Source organism: Neltuma alba, unplaced genomic scaffold, assembly GCF_004799145.2.
Source record: "Neltuma alba isolate B1F8T4 unplaced genomic scaffold, ASM479914v2 tig00011585_pilon, whole genome shotgun sequence".
NCBI lineage: Eukaryota > Viridiplantae > Streptophyta > Magnoliopsida > Fabales > Fabaceae > Neltuma > Neltuma alba.
In genome coordinates this window covers 743841-768883 of record NW_021636238.1, presented here as the reverse complement: position 1 = coordinate 768883, position 25043 = coordinate 743841, and the positions used below count along the sequence as shown (strand labels likewise).

Here is a 25043-nt window from a genome sequence, read left to right as displayed (position 1 = left end):
CTAAACACACGAATCATGCTCAAGTATTACCAACGAATAAGTTCGCATTTCATATATAAAATAAATTTAGAACACCATTTATTACTCGTAGCACAAAAACATAAAACCATTCACAGTACCATAACAGCATGTACAAAGGATTGGAAAGTGGTTACCTGTCACCTGAGCAAGGAATAACAAAACATCACGATGTCCTGTGCACTAACAAATACTCACAACAGGTCTACACAAGCACACAAACGCACAACCACCATTTATTAGTTAACAAACAAATAAAATGGTCAACACAACACTTGGAGACTCAAAATTTCAAACCTCAACCAAAACTCTACCCAACTCACAAAGGTCAGGCCATCATAGCAACACTCTAAAAACCACAAGAGACCATTATCACTTTAATTCCCCTTCCAAAACATCAATTGAATTCAGAAACTCAAAGTCACACTCTAGGAATTCATCACCTAAACATCCAATTAGAACAATTGAAGTCTTAACAACATTCTAAATCGATTAAATATCCAATTCAACCCTCCTTAAGATAATCCAATTCACAAAACTCAATTTCAACCACTACATTATTATCCTCAATCATAAACCTCCATTTTCACAAACCCCAAATTCCCAAAACTTCAAAATCTTGAAATCCAAGAAAACTATATCGGTTAAATACTTATACTAACCCATAGCAATCATTTAAACTCAAAACAATCGATCAAAAACCTCAATTCCATTAGAAACTAGGACAATAATATTAAAAAAAAAAAAGATAAGGGATTGAATCATAAGCGAGCTAAAAGTTCAGAGACTAAGTCGTGCCGAGTCATAATTAAGGGATTGAGTTATAAGTGGGTTAAAAATTAAAGGACGAAAAGATTAATTTTTCATATTATTTTTTTATTCAATCTATACATTATAACAAGGGAAAATGACCAAAAAATGACTGTTCAAATTTAAAATGACAAAAAGAGCATGTAAATAACTGAAATCACCAAATGGGTCTGAGGTATGAATATGAAATTATTACAATTTGGTAGAAAGACTAGAACACCCCTGAACACCTCTAAACATATGAGCTAAAAACAAGACACGTAAAAGCTCTAGAAGAGAGAGAGAGTTGAGAAGAGGAAGCTCGGAGCAAGAGTGGAAATCTAGAAAGAGGAAAAAGGTAAGCAATTTTTCTACTAAAATGCTAGTATTGTACTCCTCCAACAATGATCATTCTGCAAACTTGATTTATTACAGTGGATTTTGCTTATGGGCAAGTCGGTTTGTAGTAAGAGAGGGGTTGAACGTGGGTATTACGTAAGAGAGTCGAGGTTAATGATGGGTTTGGGTTCTTAACTCGCTTTGCTGCAGCATGCTTGAATGGGGATGAGCTTGTAAGTGTAGAGGGTTTAGATGAAGAATTTGACCGGGATGAGAGAGTGACATATCATAAATGAAAAAATGGTGGTAATTGATAATGTGGGCATGAAGTTTGAGGGCAAACAATAAGCATGCGGTGGTCAATGTTATTACATTCATTAGTGAAATTGTGAAATCCTATGTTTAAGTTGTCAATGGAGTAAATGGGTGTGTACGTTTTTTGGGTGTTTTGGAAGGTAAATGAAATTGATTATTGGATAACTAAAATATTGATTTATGCTTCTTTGTTGTAGGTTAGCAAGCTTGGATAACATCTAACAGTAGGTCTAATATTGAGGGGTAATTTTTTGGTATGAATGGAATGACCTTTGAACCTTTCTTAATTTTTTTGGGAGAAGAGTTAATAGGTTGGGTATCTTTTTTGTAAATAATGTTAATTAGGTAGGATATGTTTTGTAATCTGAATAACAAGGAAACATTAGGTGGTGGTTTAATCTTAATGTTAACTTATCATTTGAATATAAGTTATGTAGCTTCTGTCATAGGCCTACTAGTTTTTGGTAAATATTGTCACTTCAGTTGTCAATTCCATTACACACGTAGTAAAGTCTAAATGTTAATGTAAACATATTATGATGTTCTTCAGGTGCACTTGAATGCTACTTTTTCAACACATTTTACCATTTGTTTACTTCCCCCAAGGGAGATGGTCAAAGTTGCTAATAGGCATGACCAGAGTGGTTAATTTGATTACAAATGTTGTTATTCACATTATAAACGTTGTTATTATTATTACTGAGGTAGTGAAATTGGCTGAAAATAGATGTTACTTGGGTTTGAAATAAACAAGTTGCAAATGGTAATAGCGGAGTGGTAACTCTCATTAAAAAAGTTGTAAGTTTAATTAAAATATTGTCATTATCTTTACCGGGTAGTGAAATTGACTTCAAATACATGTTACTTGGGTTTGAAAGAAACAAACTGCAAATGGCAATAGCGAGATGGTAACTCTTATTATGAAAGTTGTAATTCACATTATAAATGTTGTCATTATCCTTACCGAGATAGTGAAATTAGCTCCAAATATATGTTACTTGGGTTTGAAATAAACGAGTTGCAAATGACAATATAGAAGTGGTCACTTTCATTACGAATGTTACTAATCCTATTACTTGTGTAGTGAAATTAGGTCCAAGTAGATATAATTTGGGGCACAAATAATCGAGTTGCATATGTCATCATGGAAGTGACAACTTTCATTACTTCTTTAGTGAAATTATCCCAAAAAGGATTTAAATTAAGCCAACAAATATCATAACTTACAACCTACAACCATAAGTTAAATATCTTGACAATATCTAGACATTGCTTTCACAAGTACTATATGCTTAATCTACGTAATCTTTACTACTATCATAGATACCGTCTTTTGGTTAGTGTGGTGGCTTCATTTGATGAAAGTAAGCTCAATGCTTCGTCACGTCTTGAATTGAGGCCATGATTCACTAGTTACTATGTGAAGGCATAATTCAGTAACTTGAAACTGATTTTTCAGCTTCTACTTTGAGCTCACAGGCTATAAAACAATTTGATTCAAATAGTACAATCATAATTCAGCACTCAGAGACATAAATCATTATGTCCAAAATAGTTTTTAATCTCTAGCTCTTCAATCCTCAAACCAGAAAATTAAAAAAAAAGAAAAATTAGTTTCATGCGTCAATAATTTAATTCCACAAGCATTAATTAGCAAGCAATGACCCATATACTCACACACATACAAACATTTTAGAAGTATAGAATTAGCTTTTAACCTTCAAAGCATTTCAAGTAGCAGTAATATATAATCTGTAAATTATTTCCACTTTCAAAACATACTAATATATAATTCAGATTCATTAAATAGTCTCTTAACACCACCATATCAACTTCTGAATTTCCAAAACTTGAATCCTACAAGCTCAAGCATCAACAGCCCAGCAGCAATGAACACACACATATGCTTGTAAGATGATACACAATAGCAAAGATAACCAAATTCTCATGATTTTGACAACTCATAAAACGTCAAGAATATTGATTTCGGAATTTGTAGACATCCTTTATTCATTTAGCATCAGAAAACACAATCCCTAAATGACAACCGATTAAACCTCCTTTTGAAATTTTAAAAAAGAAAAATTGGTCCTTCACCCATATCAAAATCATAAACACACACATATATTATATCTTCCGACATTACAGCTGCACATCAATCAAAGGGAAATCTCATCGGATAGTGACTATGATTCAGAAGAAAGGAACAACTTGAATAATATGGACACACATAGAAGCAGCAACCCCTTCTTCGAACTTCAAAATTCAGAGTAATCCAAGCACCGATTAACATAGCTATAAGTTTTAATCTACCTTTAGATTCCATTTTAAGCCTTTACCATTGTTTCCCCCACTTTAGAACCAAGATTCACTGTTTTTCCCAAATAAAACCACTCCAATCAGAGAAGTAGAAGACGAAGAGATTTAGGCGGCTTATCTTGGTCGGAAGTGAATACGGGCTTCTTCCTCTACCGGTGATGACCTTACAAGTACTCTCCATCGAGATCTCTCTCTCTCTCTCTCTCACCACCCCCTCTTCCTTTTAAAGATTGAAGCTTCTCACTGGTTTATTGAAGAAGAAGATTGACGCTATGCACATTCCTCATTGACAATATCCTCAACGATGGCAATATGGGACTTGGGAGAACCCTAGCTTCACAGTTTCAATGAGTGGAGATCTGGAAACTTGGGTTGCCGCTCCGTTGAAAACTATCCGATTTTGCACACTCTATTTTTTCCTAAAAAAATTGAGGGCATTTTAGTGTTTAACCAAAATTTGAAAATCTCATATTCATACATCAGGTTCATTTGGTGGTTCCAGTTATTTGGATGCTCTTTTTGTCATTTTAAATTTGAACAGTCATTTTCTGGTCTCCCTTATAAAAATTGTAGGATATAATTATATATAATAATGTTCACTTAAATTTGATTAATAAAATTTAATAGTTTGTGTTGTAATTTATTTTTACAAAAAGCTAACTTTTATATATGAATATAATTTTATTTTTTCTAGAACATTAAATTAGAAGCAAGTGTTCCAAAAGAAATTATATTAAATTAATTTAAAATTTTCATAAAACTTTATGCATGTCGAAATATGTTGTGAAAACTAATTTTTATTTTGACTTTGATTAAAATAATAAAAATAATTTATTATTAATGATTTTATAAAATTTATATATCTTTGTCTGTTTATATATTTTTATCAACATGTTCACTCATTTACTATATAACTATTGTTTAGAAATCACTTAATTTAATTTTTAAAGGTAATTAAATATATAATTTTTTATTATAATATATTTAATAAGACAAATAGGGTTGAGAACAAAAAGTGGAGATGAAGAATTTGTCCTGATCTTAGTGGTTGAAGAAAATTTTATTTTTTTGGTTAAAAATTTTGAGTACATTTTGTTTCTAATAAACAAATGGATTAAACTTAGGTCAAGTTAATTAGATCAAGTGTGTCCATGAGTCCAATCATATTCTGCCACCTGTATTATTTTGTCCGATCAGCATTTAACTCCCAAAATCCTGTTAAGCCGGTGTTACTTTTTGCGCCAGGCACTGCTTCTTCTTCTTCTTCTCTAGCAAGCACCCTTCCTACCATCTGCCATTGCCTTCTTCTCCAGGGACCAACCCCTCTTTTCATTCTTCACCACCTTCATCTTCTCTAGCGAGTACACAACCGCAAGCATCCACTAACTCTACCGTCTTCTTCCATAGAAGACCCAAAGAAAAGGCTACTACGTATCCATTAGATTCATCTTCTTTGTTAGCAACGGTGGCAGCGACAAGCTAAGCATACTTCGGAAGCGATGGCGGTGATATTGTTGGTTAAGAGCTCCTTCACCAGATTTTGTAACAAGCCCGGCAAGACAAAAATTTTCAAGGAAAATGAGCCATGGTTTCTCTGGATTCCAACAATCTTGTTGTGTGCTTCAATCAGGTTTGGTTTCTAGAAATTTAGATAACAAAATCATGTCTTGTTCATCTAGATTGTGAAAGACATGAGCTTGTATGTGTCTGTCAATATGCTTCGCTCGTGCTTTTTCCAAATTACGCCCAACCTTACCTTTGACATTGATATAGATAACTGAATCAAAGTTTGTTTCTCCAGATTCATTGGTCTTGCTCTACAAATATGTTTTTATTAGTCATGAAACATTGAAACCAGATTGATTATGTTGATTTTGATGATGGATTTCAAATTTTGAAATATATTGTCCACAAATCAAGTAGATTTTGTTGATTTTAGTGGCTTGAGCAAGTTTTATTGATTTTAAATGCGGGGATGAAGAGTAACACGAAATGGAGGAGAAGAGAGACTGGGAAAGAGGATATGGGTCAATCGTTTAATTTTTAAAAAAAAAAATTTGGACTTCCCAAGAGGTAACGGCGGTTTAACAGGGTTTGTTAAATGTTGATGGGGCAAAATAATACATATGGCAGAATATGATTGGACTTATAGACATATTTGACCTAATTAACTTGACCTAAGTTTTCTCCTAAACAAAAATAGTGTAGATATTAACTATCAAATATTTAAGGTATGGTAAGTGAAAATGTAGGCGATTTAATCAGGGGCAATTTGGGGTTTGCATATTTTTATTTTTATTTATGGTCCTTCTAAATAATTATAATTTTTAATATCCTTCATAATAAATATAACTTTTTTTTGGTCCTTCTCTCTAATTTTTTCTTCTTTTTTTTTGGTGGCAGGGACATCTAATTCTATTAATTGTTAAGAGATTTCACATTTATAAATTGTATATTAATTTTTGCCAAAATTGTAAAAATTTCATCTAAAAATAGCGAAAATTGAAATTTATTTTGATATTAACTTATATTCTTCAACCAGGAAGAAAACACATGCTGAGTGAGTGAAATGTGCTTGACGCTAGGTTATCTTTTCCTTTCTTCAAGACAAAGATGGGGCCAAGTTATGAAAACCAAATTGATTGCACAAAGCTACAGCATTGTATTGAAATCCTACAGGTCAATTACTTTGGTGATTTAGTCACCTGATTTGTTAGATAAATCACCTAAACCTCGTTAACTTGAGATCAATCCAATTAACCCAAGATTAATCTGAATGGGTTAATCGGATTGGATTTTACATAAGTTTCTCATTTCAAGTCTAAGATAATGTCAGTTTAATTTATAAATAAGTAAATAGCACTCCGCCGTATTTGAGCTTTAATAGCTCTCGTTTTGTTGGATTACGCGAATATTCCATTTACTTGGGGATTAAAAGATTTCTATTTAAATATTACTTTTCATACTTATATGAGTTTTTTCATGTTTAATTAAATTGTATTATTTTAATCATGTTCATTTTGATTCTGATTCCATCTCCGTTGGACAACTAATCTTTGAACCACTAATCTTATGGTTGGTTAAAAGTTTAGTACATTGAGGGGCAACATTCGAAAATTTACCCTTAGTTTCACCACTAGAAAAAAACATCTAATGGCGGTTAAAATGGGCTTTCCACAATAGTTTTGGAGGTGCAGTGAATTCTATCGACGTTGTAAGGAAAATATTATACGACGGTTTATAACTGCCATGAAAAATAACTTTCCATGGCTTTTCATATAAAACGCCGTGGAAAATTAACTTTTCATGACGGTTTAATTAAATAAACCACCATGAAAAGATAGTTTTTAATGGCGGTTATATATATGACTGCCGTTAAAAACTGATTTTTTTTTTAACATTGTGTTGAATTTCCTATACAATCTTCCTGCAATTTACAAACCTAACTACAACCAGGAGAGCAGAAGAATATGTAAAACCATTTCAAGATATAAACTCAATCCTAACACTAGCATCCAATTCTTATTTAATCAACTACACATTATAATCAACAACTTTACTAGTTAATAATTAAACAATGAACTAAAATGTGATGAATGACTTGACTATTTCACATTTTCAAAATTCTTAAGAAATGTTGTTGACAAAGTAACCCTTGTCATGTTGATTTCCTCGGCATCATATGGCACACTATCTTGGAATACCTGTAACTTAAAAATAACATAGTTATTAATCAACTTGATCAAAAATGTGAAAAGAATTGAAGAATTACAATATAACTTATATTGACCTCGTCTAATTTCTCAGTAACCCCTATCTCAATAATGTCATTCATATAGCAAATGACATAATATCCGCATTCAACACTCTCAAATTGACAACGCTACTAACAAAATGAAATATAAAATTGAATATCTGACTTTGATTATCTAAAAAAATTTATAAACATTAACTTTGATTATTGAAAAGATTTATAAGCATATACTTAGCTCGAAACAACATACTTGTGAAGAATTCATGTTGGTGGTGGCTTATTTTTCTCCTTGGCCACAATAGTAAAACTACAAAAAGCCCTATCAGCAAGAAGAAGAAAATGATATTAGAGCAAGTTTTTGTAAACTTTACACGCAATAAATATATAAATATAAACCCATGTGTCAATGACATCTTTAGTTTCTTCTTGTGGACCTCCATGTAGGAAATTGAACTAGTAAACTTTGTTATCAAAAGGGGCAAAAACAATGAGGATCCAATGATAATTGCAAAATGCGAATCATGTTAATTATAATCCTATATATATAACTTGTATATCTCAAATACAATAATATACTTACCCTTCCACAAAAGGTGCAAAATATAATTTCTTTTTCGTTTGAGTCATTATAGTCATCATGTAGATCGATCTTGCTTCCACAGTATTTATTATTTTCTGCACCTTTTGAGGACACATAAAGCCATATGTGCCCTCAAGTTCTCTATCCTGGCAAATGTGAGTAAAGTGCCTATTGTTCAAATAAGAAATATTAGGACATGCATAAACATAGCATGAAATAAGAAAATGAGATGGTAACTTACAAAATAGCCAGCTGCATGAAGACTATATCCAGCCCCTCAAAGTTGAGGAATTGAACAAGGTCCTTCTTGTCAAAGATGAAGTCATATGTTAAATCTGAATCCACAATCCCCAACGGTATTTTGAAAGTAAGTGGGTTTTCCAGATTTTCCACCATGGAATAAAAAAGCCCTAAACTTCCATACATAACCCCAAAGTGAGTAGAAAGAGGTCAAAGGACAAGATTTGCACTCTTTATTGCCTTCTTCGCTGTCACTTTCTTTGCCATTGCTACTGGCTTGCGAAAAAATCTTTTTGGCCACAAAATGAAATTTCTTTGAGTCTGAGCCAATAGTCAAACCTCATCAGTAGGGTTAGGCACTAGTGTACCACCTTGACCATTACGGACTTTATCCACTGTCACCCTTACTTGATCTTTTATAACTTTCTTACCATGGATCGTTATGCTTGAGAATGCTCGAACATTAGTGACATGACAAGATGAACCTTCAAAATCTACATAGAGAGCACACGGTAGTCCATTGTCTTGGGTAGGGTCAGGGTCAGATAATGTAAGCTGTTGTGTCTAATTATTACTACCTTTCCCGCTTTTAATCATAGGTGACCCCTGAAATATAGAAAGAAATTACTTACGGCACATTAAATAAGTTTAAATGGATAAGCGAACCTTGAGAAGATATGCCATTATTACCTGTGAAGGTTCAAACACTCAAAGCATCTGGAATCTGATTGTGCCTATTATCATCATAGCCTGTTGAAACTTGGCATCAAACTCCTCACGAATCTTTTGAATCTCTACCTTGTATTTTTGAATGAGGTAAGCTTGAACTCTCTACGTTTCTTCTTGTAATCCCTGGTCAAGCTCCTCTTTAGATACCATGTCAACGGAAAATGAACCTGTGCTTTTTCATGAATCAAGGCCAAAAAACTATTTAATACTAATCCCTTTAAGGGCCTTTCTAACTCTACTAGGATGGTCAACCTTTCCAATCACAGCGACCAAGATATCTATCCGTCCATGAAGAACGAATGTACCTTGGGATACTTACTTCTCAAGTGTATCCTGTAACATAAAAGCAACAAATTCAATTTAAGATAATTGATAAAAATAGTTAATGAAACATAATGTTTGACATTACTTACAATCTTCTCAGCAACAGTAGCAGTCTCTAGAGGGATATATTGACCCTTTTTAATCCTCACCGCCTTTTATTTTTCTTAGCGAGAAGGACACTGGATAGGTATAATGACTCTAGTAGGGTCTGAAGTAGCAACCATCTATGCAGCCTATAAATGCTCCTCCATCATACTTCTTTCCAACCTACTTTACCCTCCTCCATCATACTTCTTTCTATTTTTCTTGCTTTCAAGTTCATCAACTTCAACACGGTTGTCAACCTTGTGTAATTATTTTTACATCTTGGGTGCAAAGGTGTCTCTACATCATTACACAAGCTTTCATATATAAGAGAGAACTGTGCAAATGACTCAGACCTTGTGTCACAGAATATATCCAAAATTCTTTCACCAAAATCATTATTCATAACCTTCTTCTTTCTAAACAATGTAGTCTTTCTAATTTTGCCATACCATATCCAATTTGTATACCTTAAATTTATCCCATCACAGATAAGATGTTCTCTTATCTCAGGAATACTCCGCCAACTATTATTTAAGCATTTGACACAAAGACAACAATACAAGCCATCTTTTTTACTATGGGTATTTCTCTGAACAAACTCAAGAAACCTTTCAACACCGTCCTCATATTCTTTGCTAATTCTCTTAGCTTTCATCCAACTATGATCAATTGCTCTACAAAGTCAATGAGCATAGTTGTACTGTCAAGCTCAATTCTAACTGCTTAATTTAAATATTCAAATAAATAAAATAATTAAGTATTAGTTAATAAATTAAAATTGACTAACACTTAATTACAAATTAAACAGAATGTCTTTTTTTATTTATAAAAATTTCGACAAAATTTTTCTTTAAATATAATGAATCCAAAATTATTTAAACAATAGACAAACAATCAATCAACAAACGAACAATATAATAAACAAATACAAGATAAATTTGAAGAACTATAACTAACAAAACAAAAGTAACAATCTCAAACCAATTTAATGAATAAATATTCTTAAAACTAAAACTTTTGAATCCAAAACGGAAACACAAATGATATCCATTTGCCATAAAATTTTGAACAACACTTTATCATCAATCAAAGTTTATAACAAAAAAGAAAATTGGCCAAAACACTTAAAAAATTATTTATCGGTAAATTCTCAAGGTTATTACAAAAATTTGAATTAAAATATCAAAAAATTATTAAAAAATTTACAAACTTAAGAACTAATCAACTTTGAACATTTAAACATGTTTTTAATGCTATGTATAGGAAGTAATTGAGGTTTTCTGATTCTAAATGTCACCAACCAATCCCTCAAACACATAAGATACGCAAAATAAATAATGCAAGACATCCAAAATGTAAAACCAATCAACCCATTTAATTTGAAATACAACAGATTTCTATTATCAAAACATTCAAGACACCAAGAAAAAACAAAAAGAATGAATGAAGAGAAAACTCACTCAGTGGGAGATGATTAGAATGTAAGAAGAGGTGATTATACAAGGCGAAAGACGGCAAAAATCAACAACGATGCCAATGGAGGACCAAACACGACAAAAAACGGCGAGGATTTGCCAAAAATGAAATTTGGGTTGTGGGACAGAGGGGGACCATAGCACTCTATACTATGAAACTGTGAAAAAGAAAACGCGCGATAGGGTTAAGTTTGTACTTTCAACATAATCACCATAGAAAGTGAAACGTCATACCTTTTATTTACAAAAATGCCACCGCCTTTATTCCACAGTGTTTTTCTTTTCATCGCCGTTAAATTGCGACGTTATTTTTTTTTTTTTTGGTAGTAGTGTTTGGATGGAAAAAAATTAGAAGAAAGAAAATGTGAGGAAAAGAAAGGGGAAAAAGAGAAAATTAGAAAGAAAATACCAGAAAAGACCACCATCCCTCTTGATTATATGAACGAGGAAAAAAAATGAAAGAGAGAAAGAGAACGATTAATGATCTCTCTTCCAAACCAAATTTATTTAATTATTTAATTAAATTATAGGATTTTTTTTCATTAGGGGGAAAAAGGAGAGAAAATTAAAGGAAGAAGAGGACAATATATTACCAAAGGAATTCAAATCATTTATAAAAATACCTTCATTTGTGACCGGACCATCCATTTTCAAGTCCATTAAATTTTTTTTTTTTTTGGGTTTGGTGATTCGGGTAAATCATTTTTGTTGATTTGTTAACTAAAGGAATTCTTTTTGCTATTGTACAGGCCAAAACTACTTATAGTACTTCTGATAAACTAACTAACAATGATCTGATAATATGATGCACATTTATAATCGATTTATATTTGATAACCACTAATATTATCCCTCATCTGCTGACATTCTGAAGTAATAGTTTATCTCTTAATAATATTCTGAATTATTCGATCAACATCTCTCTATGTGCAATAAACACTTTTTTCTTCCACTTAAAAATTTGAATTGTTTTGCAAATGTTTAAATCTGATTTTCTTCTCAAGAAATGGTCAACACTTATAAAACCAGTTTCAACGCTTACCACCTTGATAACCATGCTAAGGTCATCAGATCTTGATCATCTATATCTAATTTAAACGGTTCAGATTTAAAATCTTTAATTAATTATTTTTTTTAAAAAAATCATTCGAATAGTTATGAGATTATCTCTGTTTTAGATTTTATACATATTAAAATAATTATTTTGAATAAATAAAAATAAAAAAGAATTCAAATATAGACCATCAAAATAAGATATGGATCCAGATCTGATGAGTTTACAGTGAGCACCGAAACTAGTTCCCAGCACTTACTGAGCAATGCATCTCAAATGTTTGACCTCTTCTAACTTTGGGTATAGATGTCTATATCAAATCTTTTCCTCCTGGTTTTCTTACTCTCCTGTCCTCCTGTCCTTTTTGTTTTTGGTCTTTTAATTATGTATGAACTATTGAACTGCTTGTTTTATAATATCATTTTGATCTTTTTATCAAAAAAGAAAAGGAGATTGAATTTATCAGCTCATTGCAAAAACAGCAAGTCATGAGACACAATCATTTATGTGAGCTACACATATATATAGAGCACTGTTTTAATGCTTTTATATATACATCACCAAATACATACATCATAAGCAGGATTCTGGTTCAATCCTTCCCAACGAACTCAAATCTTTTCTGCCTGTTATTTCATTATCTTCATCTGCTATGCATCTAGCCACTCTTTACACAAAACATGTTCAAATTCATGAAACAGCGGTGAGAAGATGAATACCGGGAAGATAAGTACATCTGAGGAGCAGAATTAGGAAGATATGAGCATTCATGAATTTCGACCCCCCAAAGTGCACTTGTAGAGAGAGATAGACAAAAACAAAAAGATGGGTCTCACTTTACTTCTGTGGGGGGGCGCATAAGTAAAAGTGAGGCCCACCTCTTCAGATGATGTGCACATCAATACTTGAAATTTTCACCAACCTTGTTCAAGAATTCATCAAGCAAAATAACATGATGAAGAGCAAAGAGAATATGAATATTGGGAAGTTGAAGAGGTTTAGAGAAGCAGAACTCGGGAGAAATGGGTATGAATCAGGTGGTGGCAACATGCACTCATCACCATTGAAGTAAACCTTATGAGGGAAAGCCCAACCCTGCTTGAAGGTAAAAGTATCCTTGTTCTTCCTCATAAGCACTTCAGATTGAACATTCCCAGATGGCCCAGCTTCCATCAATAGATCATTATAATACTTCATGCCAAAGAACATAGCAGTATCATCTGCAAAACAAAACCAGTTTAATCAATCCATTTCAGTTTTGGGATTTTTACTCTTAGAAGAAGAAAGAATTTGCAGAATGATAAAGTTGCTGATATATATATACTTACTGACAGACTCGTAGGGAACAAGAGGCTTGTAATCGAAGCTGAAGACTTGTGTGACATTATTGAGATTTGGATGTTGCACAGCAAGAGTCCAAAGGGTGTAATTCATCTTGTAATTGAAATTTGTTATGGCAATCTTGACTCGCCAATAGTCTTTATAGTTGAGCTTCACGTGCCAATGCACTCTGATAGGGCACATGTGATGAGTACACTGTAACAACTGGTCATTGTCCTTTTTTGTAGTGTGAAGCCCTTTATCGCCGCGGAATTTGGAGCCACTCCTATGTTACAAAAACACAAATATAATAAACCCAAGTGAATAATTAAGTAGATGATGATATTTTTGGAGTTGTTAATTAGTTGTGGCGTTTTGAGGTTTGAGTTACTTGACACAGTTCTTCTTGTTCTGGCAGCCACAAGCACAAGCTGTACATGGTGTGATTGTGTCGTTGTAAAATGATGACAAAGACACACAGCAACTTGGGTTCTTTCTTGCAAGGAATTGGGAGTAAGTGCAGGTTACGTTCCATGTCACTGCAATAAACACGAGAGGTCAGACTTTAGAACATGAGAAAGCGACATTTCAACTTTCATGACTCATAATATTGATAAAGGAATTTAGAATTTGAAACCACTCTCAAAGATGTTTTCCAAAAAAAAAAAAAATTATCATTGATATATCCCACAGGTATTTACTATGTTTGTACGGTTACAAAAAGCAATCATATTCGTATCAGCCACAACCACATGGCTCTGATCTGCACTTTCCCAACATGCAGCAATCCAATGACTAAAATTATTACTTCCTCGTATCCTAAACATAAAAACTAGTTGCACACTAAATCTAAAAATCTTAATGTACTTTGTTTTTTAAATTTATAATTTTTTTCAAGCTATTCCTATTTGCAATTGATCAAAAAAGCTATCTGAGCTAAATCAACATAAATTTTTGGCAAAATCACAAAAAAAGACCTTGAAAATAGAAAATTTCCAAATAGGAACCCATTACAACATTAGTATGGGTTTTGACAACAATTGATAAGCAAATGACAATAATTTTTGTGAGTATGTCCTTGTATGCAACTTTTCAATTTTTAAGGTTTTTTTTTTGTGATTTTTCCTAAACTTTTTGTTGGGTGAAAGGAAAACAGTAAAACATTGAAGGGAATGAAGCAGATGCTTGAATAAATTAACCAATGTCAAAGCTTCTATAGGCAAACGGCAACTGGAAAAGGGCTAGAATATATCAACAAAGATAGGGTGGAGAAAAACTGAGATGAGAAGGTGTTAACATGGCCCACTTCTGACTTATTCAACAAATCTGAATATTAAACAATAATTAAATAATTGATCCTTAAAGCACATGACTTGAAGCGACACTCATCAGTTTTAACAAATAACTAAGTTAACAAATTTTATTAATAATAAGATAGAGTAACAAAGGAACTTACTGAGAGCTTGAGTCTTTCGGCGCTTATCGGGAGTAAGAAACACAGTAGAAGGAACAACCTTAGCAGGGCCACAAGTATAACCAGGACCAGGAGCAAGGAGAGTGAAGTTCTTAGGCAACTTAACAGTCTTATTAGAAGTACCAGCTTGGCCAACACTGACCTGAAAGGAAGAGATGGCCCCAGCAGGGTCCTGGCCCCACGCAGGGATGACCCCACCTTTGCAACAGTTTGTGAATTGCTGGTTGTAGGGTACCCCAGGAAGGAAGTCCACCACTGTTGGAGTCTTCTTGCAGCAGTGAGGGACATTGCCTTTGAACTTGGAACAGTCTCCTTGCTCTGTGGTTTGAGCTCCAACCATTGACCATATCACTTCCTTCTTTGCCCATGACCAACCCAAGGTCCAGCCTGGGTTCATTATGTGACGGTACATTTGGAAGTTGTGCATTGTTACTGTTGCCTGTTTCGTCATTTTGTAACTACATATAAATTATACATACACAAACCATATAGTATGCCACACGTATGAAGTAAACGTGACGTCCAGGAGGAGAGAGAAAGAAAGAGATATAGGGAGCCCCATTTGACATGTGGGGCCACCCAAACCTGTATATCTATTTTTTTCGCCCTCTACCTTTTTGGTTTTAGGCCTAGAATGAAATGTATTTGGTACATGGGTTTTCTCAAGAGAATGACTGAAATTTTATAGTCATTTTCTAATGAACAGTTGACACTAAAGAAGAGAAGCTGTGCGATGCTCTTCTGAATCACAGCATCGCTCTGTAGTTACATGAGTGTCAATTTGTCTGATCATTTTAAGTGAGTGAATGACAAAAGTATCTTCCAAGAAATGAAGATATACAGGAGAAAAAGTAAACAAGAAAAGAAGATCCAGTTTAAACTTTTGGTTTTAAATGATATGACATATATGTACAATGAAGACAGTCATATAACTTGAACTGGAAAAACGATGGTATGGAGTATAGACCTAAAAATAAGTAGTCATGTATCACTTTTTTTTTTTCCCAATCCACTCTGTTTATTTTTAAAACTTCATTTTGTTTTACCGAATTGACATATAGCCAAAGCTTCCCTCATACTACAGGAAAAATTCCTGTTATTCTCAAGTCTGAATCATACAGAACCCCCAGAAAAAATGGAAAATCGAATTAGTTGGTTCCATCTTCTACAGATTCATACGAATAACATTGACATTGGATCTATATCAGGTGACTGGGTCTATGTATCTAAATGAATTTTTTTTTTTTTTTTGGAAGTACTTACCACATAACCATCAGCTGTCCAAGACATGACATCCCATTTGATCGTTATATTTCCATTTGGATCCAAAGGATCATAAGCCCCTATAATGAATTGACCACAAACCATTAATCAAACACCTAATAGACATCAGAAGAAAACGGAAAGCCCAGCAAATCAACAAAAAACAAAATGACGAGTCTTGCATGTATGTATCACCTGCATGGTAAGAGAAGAAAAGAAGAAAAGAAAAAACAGAGAGAACAAGAAGAAGCCTCATTGTCGCAGTGATGAGTTTTGAAGAATCATGAGCTGTTCTGCAGATCAGAGAGATATTATTATTAACATGGCTTTATGGGATGAACGAGCGTTGTGTGTAGTAAAGAAGAAGAAGGTTGAAGTTGAAGCGAATGTATGTTGAGAGATGGCTTAGGCTTACCTAATGGTTGTTAGATAACTTAGCTGGAGATTTTTAATTCGATACAGTGAGTGAGTGTGAGTTAGAGATATTTATGTCTGACTTATAATTGCCATATTTTGAAGTTAACGTCCTCCCGCACCAGAATAGGCGGCATCTGTAGAGTAAATTTAACATTAACACAGTAAGGTGGCCTGTCATGGATTAGGCTTACTAAACATAACAGACCACTCTAACCATTTATATAATATATATTTGGTAGTAAGAAATTTCTACGATGAGCAAAGTACATTAAGATTAAAGCGGGTTTCACAATTCAAACAGTCCGATTTCAATACACTTTTATGGGCTAGCGGCCTCTAATGTGCATTCCTATAATGCTCTTGAATGCCTTTTAAAATGTCCTAACTTTTTAAATATTATTTTATTTCTTTTGATCGTTAGGTTTTACGTAAAATAAATGATGTTTTGATATCTTGTAGACGTAAAATGGTGCAGTTTTGATTTTTTTTTTTTATGATCTTTCACAAAAAAAATTGCACAATTTTAAAGATTTTTTAAATCATAAAAAATTAAAAACTGCACTACTTTCTACCAATAAAATGTCACACATTTTATGTAGAATATAATAATTAAAAGAAACAAGAAGAAACTTTTGGAAGGGTGGAGCATCGCAAATTAAAGAGCATTAGAGAAAGGTACATTAGAGGTCTCGAATCCCACTTTTATGAGATATGAATTACATCCCTATTCAGGTAAAAAAAAAATTACATCTCTATTAATTGAAACAACTTTTTATATTTAATTTCAATAGATTAAAATTTCATATATATTTTTATATTTTTTGAAGAGTGATTTTTTTAAGTTTTTACTCAGAATATTAATTTTTATTATGTTGTAGATTTTTAGTGTAAAAATCCTAAAATTAATACACACACGCAATACTTACCCACACCCAAAATTTGGATTTTTTTTTCCCTATCAAGGGCAAAATTTTTCATCAAATTCAATATGATTGTATGCGTGATAGCATCTAACATATTAGAAATATCAATGAAACTAATTATTGAAAGTGCTCAGGATACTTTTTTTTAGGTTCTAGAATCTATTTCTTAGTTCAAGATCCCTCTTAATAACTGGAATCAAGGAATTAGTGGATCTGTTCTGTCTAAAATGGGAATGGGCTAAGGAACCGAGGTTGAAAAGATTAATAAATAGAACCATCTGATTTGATTCATTATCAATAGCTAAGAGATGATCATCTTAAAGTAATCCTTTTGTATTGTCTAGGTGTAATATTACAAGAGGACTCTTAGCGTTGAGCAATAGGAGCAAACAACAAAGATTACCTTTTTCATATTTTACATGAATAATAGAAATCAGCATGATGATCTGTCCCAATAATAGCACGAGCCACCATGCTAGAACAAGGTTCTGAATTCAAATGCAACTTTACATATAAGTAAGCGTGAATGTTTTTAAATTGATTGTAATTAAAGGCTAAATTTTATATATATCTCTGTGTGTGTGTAATGCTGCAAAAAGAAAATGACGAACTGTCTCTTTACGAGAGTTCCCCCTATGGTTGTCATGAAGGGAAGGCATGAGTTTGAAGCAAGCTAGGAAACATGGTAGTAAGTTATTTTCCTCTTCTATTTAATTCGTTTTGTTTTATTTTCTTTTCAGAAATAGATATAAGTCACAATTGCTGCCTCAGCTACATAAAGATAAGACCTTCAATGCTCAAAACTGAAATTGTTTAAAGATGTTGACTCTCACAGTAATCAAACAAAAATCAAATAAATTGTACATACTCTTATTACACTTTTATTAAAATTGTGTATTAAAAAAATAAAACTAATCTATTAGTCTTTATAATTTCACCTGACTTTTAATTAAATCCCTATATTTTCTTTGTTATAGGATCCTTGTAGTTTTTTCAATCATGGACAGTAGCCCATGTGCTCATAATTTGTTAACTAAGATTGATGTAGATGCTATCTAAGAGAAGTTGTCACAAGATAGTGAGATAACTGTAAGTTATTACAAAACGTTATCATGCTCACAATTGTCTCTTTGCATCTATATGTAACCTATAATATCATTTATTTTGATTTTATTTAAGTACATGTGGAAAAATTAATGTAGGTGTATGATGAGTAAGATCCACATTGTCAACTATTCACGTCGTACCAATATATATGCATATAAGGATTTAATTACTAAAAATACAAAATGAAATAACTTTTGGGGGAAAAAAAACAGAGAGAGAGAATACTGGCTTTTTGGGTCACCAAGTAATGGGCTTACTTAGCCCACCTAGTACAGGATGACTCATTATTGAGCCGACCCATTCCAAAGCACAAAACGAATATTATATTTAGGGAAAACCATATTGAAGGTACCTATACTTTCTCTCAATTTTGGTACCTATGTGTTTTTTTTCCTTTAATTAAACATTTAATTTTATCTTTTTAGCAATATTAGCTCTTATAACTTTGTTCTATTGATATTTTTAGTCTCTACATAAGGATTAATGATGTTAATAGAGGAAAAATAAAGATTTAGTTAAGAACAAAAAACACATGGGTACCAAATTGAAAATTAAAAAAAAAGTATAGGTACCTCCAATATGGTTTTCCCTTATATTTATACTGACGCATGTACTCTCTCTCTCTCTCTCTGTGGCATGACCATAATTGGCTCTATTTCTTGCATGTTTATGCATTTGATCACACAGTATGACCCGTTTACTTATGGCCTGTTTGGTTCTTACTTAGAATATTTTTATGAAATGGGATAAATATGTTATACTACCTCCGGTCCTAATTATAAGACCCAGTTGACTTATTTGAGGAGATTAAGGAAGTAAGTTAAGTTAGTTATTTGTAACAAATAAGTGTTATCATTCCTAAAATATCCTTGCTAATTAAGTGTATTGGCTAGAACTATCATTATTATAAGAACTATCTTGGGAAAAAATACATAAATATGAGAGATAAAATGGATTGGGGTCTTATAATTAGGACCAAACAAAAAGTCAAACGGGGTCTTATATTAAGGACCGGAGGTAGTATATGTCATAAAAATAAATACTTCTATTTAATTAATTTGATTAAATTAATAAAGTTAGATTAGTCAATTATAATAAACATGACTTGCTTTTTTAAAAATATTTTAAACATCTTTCATAATATCTTCCTTCCCTCCCTCTTACTTGATTATGTGAGAGTATCAGTAAAGGTGACTTGAGAAAGACTAATAAATATGATAACTAGGTCTTACATTTAGTATTACAATCTACTCCACAATTAAGTCATATGTTAAGGATTGGAAGAATAGATTTTTTTATTTAAAAAAATTTTGTGTTTGGTTGAACAAGAATACCCGTAATATTTATTAAAAATTTTCATATTCTTCCATGCATGGTGAAATGTTTATTATTGCTTTTAACTAGTAAAAATGTTATTCACATATATTTAACAATATATCAAGACATTAATTCTTTTTTTGAATTTGTAAATATTTTGACCATGAGTTATGGGTTGTCTGTATTATGTTGCGCAGGGCCTTCCATGTTTGTTAGATTTTTTAAGTCAAAATACATGGAATCTCCTTCATTTTTAGGTCAATTATAAATGAACCACTTTTAAAAGTGTAATATCCACCTTCTTGTGAACATTGAAATTTAGGAAAGAAAGAGCCAGCTTTTATTATAAATTTTCAAACTTGAAAGATAGAGGGGCCAAGGTGGCAGGGAGAGCAGGGTGTATGCAGCTTCTTATGAACAATGAAATGTGAGCGAATTTAGAAGAAGTCACTACTGTTTGCTAGTGAAGATAATACTAGTAATAAATCTTAAAGAAATATTGATTCGTAACTTTACTTCAGGATAATTTTTTTGTAATCTATGAATAGCAATTTCATATTATTTTTTCCCTATTACAGTTGGGTCTCTCACTTGACATCTCTTTTCTGTGCTTTTTACATAAACTTAATTTTATTCTCAACAAAAACAGAGATTTTTTTTCTTGTTTTCACTAGGCATATGTATCCTCCTATTATAAGCAATTATATTCAAAAAATCATTAGGCACTAGATGCCAGCACTTCTCCTAACAAAGATTCAAACGTTAATTCGCTACGTTGTGAAGGACTAGCTCAATTAGACCCAACCTTCATTCGTATAAGAACGGAGACTTTTTTTCCTCTACTACAGGTAAATATCTTTTTATTGAAAGTAATTCTATTTAAGATACTATCAGATATTAAATATAAGCATTTCTCTTGGTGAAAGTTTAAATCTAGATTTGTCATGTTATAATTATGAAAAACTAGGTTTTTCAGCTAAATCCAATCCCAATCGTAGTAGAAACTTGGTTTTTTAAAAAAAAAAAAACCTTTCTAGCAAAATTTAAGCTATTTCAGCCCATTTGTTCATGAGGGCCAGTTCTTCTGAGAGAGTTGGGCCTGGCCTTTGTTCTTTTTGGATTTGCTCTCATCAGAATGCGAAACAGATTGGTTATCAATTTACGGAAGGGAAGTTTTACGCTTTTACCTAAGAGGATTTCATCTTAAATATAAGCTCTTATCTCTTTTTGCCTTTCCAGTTTAATTTTTGGGGAATTTTTTTCTCATCACATTGAATTTTGGTTATTATATTATAGGATTATTTTTGAAAAATGTCACAGTTCTTTACATATTAATTGCAAGTAAACCCCTCTCCTACTTTGTTTTAGATCCTACGGATTAATTAAGATCAATTCATTTACAACATCAGATGGAACGTCAGATTAGTGCATGAGAAATTCATTCACGATTATGAGTTATCGGATGCGCGAGATAAGATATTTGGATCTTTCGCCATTATTATTTTTTTAAATCCTTTAAGTTTGGAAAACAAAGCTTCTTTTGTTTAAAAAAAACAAAAAAGTTTCTCAGGAATAAAATTTCCGAGTTTGAAAGTGTCAAGTGATCCGAAAATGCTTGATCCAATCACTTTGACTTCAAATATGAGCACAAAATAACTTTAATTTTGATATTAAAGACAGATTGCAAAAGTTCAATCGTTCCCAGTTATACTATTACAAAGAAACAAATGAAGAGCAGAAAAAATCCAAAACCATATATAAATAAGTACTACAAGAAAAAGGTGCCCGAACCAGAAGAATATTCTTCGATAAACAAGTACTTCAAAAAACTTATATAACAATTCCATAATTCCATAATTAAAATTAAAAACAAGTTGAAGACCCAGAATGTTCTTCTATGTGGCATGGTTAACGAAATCTTTCATTACACATTTTCACTGCACGTTGCTGATTATTCCTCAGCTTACGAACCAAAAGGAGATATACTAATCAAGTAGACTTGTCTATTTTTCTCAATCCAAACTAGTATCTTTTTAGTCAGGCAAAATCTGGAACAAAGAAGTGCAAAACCAAGACACATCAATTTGTAAGAAGATTTTAAATTTGATCAGTATTGATCTATACTGGGCAATAATAAGGCATACACAAAAGCTCTATAACCTCAGATTCATATGACCCTCTCCTGTGATCTGTACCTCCATCGAACAAAATCAAAAGAAAGCAACGCCCTCGACCACTGTATTTTATTTAAATCTCTACTCACTCAAAGCAGCAAGTTTAAAAAATAAATTGCAGCCAATAATGCTGCATTAAGTGATACCCAAAGCAAGTTTAAACAGGACAAAAACAGTAACACTACATAAATAGATAGCACTTGTAAGTAACGAGGCTGTTGAAAGTTAATCCAAACTGATTTATGCCTTTCCATTGGGGAGAGATCCTTTGGCAGGAGGGTTAAGCTCATCCCAAGCTTCAATCCAAGTGACCATGGCATCAGCCAGCTTGTCGAAGTAAGGATCTACCTTGGAGAGCTTGTCCTTCACCTGCTTGGCGAGTTCAATGTAGCACTTTTGCACAGTGGTAGCCTCTTTTGGGAGATTAGCATTTTGGAAGAATGGGATGATCTCTTCCTGCCAGAATATGCCTTTGTACTCTTTCCTCAGGTTTACAAATGGATTGCTAGCCTTGCTGTGATATATATAGGGCAGACCCGTTTTCACTCCTAATCCCAAATGATCACAGATCACCTGAACAAACAAACAACCAAAATTTGCATATCTTAGAGTCGTGGTTATTTTCAGCTTTTTTTTCTTCCACGCTTATAGGTTGAGTTTCTCACTATATCATGAACATAAACAGTGAAAAACTGAATGGAAATGCAAAACAGTATATGGAATCACAGAAACAAAAAATAAACCAGAGACTAATTGGAAAGAAAAGATACAAAGACTCACCTTGGTGCACCAGCCAGCCCACATGTCATCGTAGCGTCCGATAGGCTGTCCATCACCCATGAGACCAAAGTACATGGCTGGTCCAATGAGCTCACGATCAAATGCCAAGTTCATTCCACACATGGGGAACAGAGTTCCCTTTGGTATGGTCAAGACCGCATCCACATACCTTACAACCATAACGATGATACTCAGATTCAATCTCTAGTAATATATTGTAGAGTACATAGCCAAATTTCAAGTGTCAAAACTCTCGAGCATACCTAGTGTTTCTCTCTAGAGGCTTCACAAGTTGTGTGGGTGCATCATAGTCAGGGATGTTAAGCCAGAGGCCGTGAGAAACAGCAGTTGGAACACCTTCACGAAGACTGAAAGGGTAGCCACGAACAAAATCTGCACCCTCACGGTAAGGATCATATAGGGTGTTGAAAAACAAGGGAGTGGATGGACAGAGAAGGTTCTTGATATGCTGTTCGAGTGCATTGATCTTCTTCCCAGAAGGATCGCTAGCAACCTAAGCCATAAAAGCAATAGCCACATACATTAGAGGACTTTTAGAATTATAAATCCTTGGACTTTAAGTAACAGAAGAAATAGCAAGTTTAATAAATCAATGAAATCCTCAAACATCAAGATATGCACCACGAGTATTACCAGTCATGTCAATAGTAGATCCACCACTGGGATCTCAGAATTCCATCAGATGCAAATATGCAATCCATTATTTACCAATATAGAACGAAGACAGAAGAAATTCCAATCTTTAATTCCAAAATGAATGTAGAAATGCAAACCGATGAAGACAGAGTATCTATGTTTTTTAAAAGACATTGATCCCAAGAGTGGTGGGTCCTACCGGAAGGTGGATCCCACTGTATCTTACATACACTATATATCTCTGTCTCAAATGAAAGCAACTAATTTAAATTAATTCAAGTAGAAAGGCATCTGAAAAATATTCGCAGGTACGGAAAAAATTGCAGGTTTTAGTAATGAAGACAAAGTTCACAGACAGTCTGTCAATACAGAGACGAATTTCAAAAAACAAAAAACAAAGACAAAACCAAAACAAAATCATCACGCATATTTCACTGCAGTACACAGTAATTTTATCACATAAATTGAACAGTGCGAATGGATTACCTCTACGGTCAGAACCAATAAAAAAACAAGAACAATAATTCATAATCATAACAACACGGAGATCCAGAATCGAAGGCGCCATAAATCATCATCAAAGAGACGAAAAAAGAGAACTCACAAAGCAATCATCGTCTATGGTGTAGATATACTTCTTCTTGGAGACCATATAACCGAAGCAGCGGCAAGCGGAGTCCTTGAAGGAGATGCAGGAGGCCTTAGGACCAAGGATCCGATTGATGTCATTGCGATTGTAGAGCTCATAATCGAAGCCATCAGGGACGCTAATGGTCTTGGTAGGGTCACCGTCCTGGACGATGATGAGATGGTAAGGCTGGAAGAAGGGCCTCCACATCTCAAGGAAATCGAGATTCCTGATCGTCGGAATCACGATGTCGAGCTCATCCTTGAGCAGCGGCGTCGGCGCTATAGAAGCATCAGCCATAGTTGCAGAACAGAGAGAAGACAGACAGAAGGAGAGAGTGAAGGAAGAAGAATAAGAGGCGCCTCAGGTTTGCTGGAGGAGGAAGAAGGGGGGGAGATTCAAAAGGACTATAAGAAGGGGGAGGAGACGATGGAGTCACGTGCGAGGGAAGGGCCAGTCACGTGCGAGGGCGACGTTATCGGCACGGGGGATGGGTTGATGGAGAGACGTGTCGGAACGATTAGGCAACGCTGACTCCTTCAAAATATGCGCTCCCCGTGGTCTTTGAGATTTAATTGGTAGGTCAGTGCTCACTACCAATGACAAGAAGTTCCAATAAAAAAGGATACAATGGAATTTGATTGCATATTTGTTATTGTCTTCTTGATTTTTGTATTAAAAAATAATATTCCTTTCAATAAATCTCGTTAATAAAAAAATTATTTAAAATTACATAATAAAAAATTACACTCCCTTCATTTCTTATGAAGAAAGATTTGTTCAAATCGCATTAATAAAAAAGATTAGCTAAAATTGTTTAGAAGCAACAAATATGTAAAAAGTATATAACATTTTGGATAATACTTATATCAAATTTCTTAAATAGGGCTGGTCCCAAAAAAAAATCTTAAATAGGAGCATATAATATATAAATAATAAACTATATAGACTAAAGAAACT

General features: G+C 33.2%; 2 protein-coding genes across 2 annotated transcripts; both read right to left on the bottom strand.

The window, feature by feature from the left end:
* Nucleotides 1-12471: 12471 nt before the first annotated feature.
* On the bottom strand, nt 12472-16373 carry LOC114715306 (COBRA-like protein 4). Its single transcript, XM_028900107.1, has 6 exons — nt 16276-16373; nt 16081-16160; nt 14800-15256; nt 13735-13882; nt 13352-13629; nt 12472-13243 (listed from the first exon to the last, which is right to left on the bottom strand). The coding sequence occupies exons 1-6, from the start codon at nt 16334-16336 to the stop codon at nt 12951-12953; spliced, it is 1317 nt and encodes a 438-aa protein (XP_028755940.1). The 5' UTR covers nt 16337-16373; the 3' UTR covers nt 12472-12950.
* Nucleotides 16374-21919: 5546 nt separating this feature from the next.
* LOC114715308 (UDP-arabinopyranose mutase 1) lies at nt 21920-24460 on the bottom strand. The gene is made up of 4 exons (XM_028900110.1): nt 24060-24460; nt 23062-23312; nt 22799-22967; nt 21920-22591 (listed from the first exon to the last, which is right to left on the bottom strand). The coding sequence occupies exons 1-4, from the start codon at nt 24381-24383 to the stop codon at nt 22259-22261; spliced, it is 1077 nt and encodes a 358-aa protein (XP_028755943.1). The 5' UTR covers nt 24384-24460; the 3' UTR covers nt 21920-22258.
* Between the last annotated feature and the right edge of the window lie 583 nt (nt 24461-25043).

Bases quoted from the DNA above. Each gene is read 5' to 3' on its own strand.
- LOC114715306 (XM_028900107.1), bottom strand. From the start codon at position 16,336: ATGAGGCTTCTTCTTGTTCTCTCTGTTTTTTCTTTTCTTCTTTTCTTC. The intron at 16,161-16,275 runs GTGATACATACA...AATTCATTATAG, and splicing joins TTTCTTCTCTTACCATGCAG to GGGCTTATGATCCTTTGGAT. The intron at 13,883-14,799 runs GTAAGTTCCTTT...TGTTTATTGCAG, and splicing joins CCGAAAGACTCAAGCTCTCA to TGACATGGAACGTAACCTGC.
- LOC114715308 (XM_028900110.1), bottom strand. From the start codon at position 24,383: ATGGCTGATGCTTCTATAGCGCCGACGCCGCTGCTCAAGGATGAGCTC. The intron at 22,968-23,061 runs GTATGCTCGAGA...TATGGTTGTAAG, and splicing joins CCTCTAGAGAGAAACACTAG to GTATGTGGATGCGGTCTTGA. The intron at 22,592-22,798 runs GTGAGTCTTTGT...TTGTTTGTTCAG, and splicing joins GGGCTGGCTGGTGCACCAAG to GTGATCTGTGATCATTTGGG.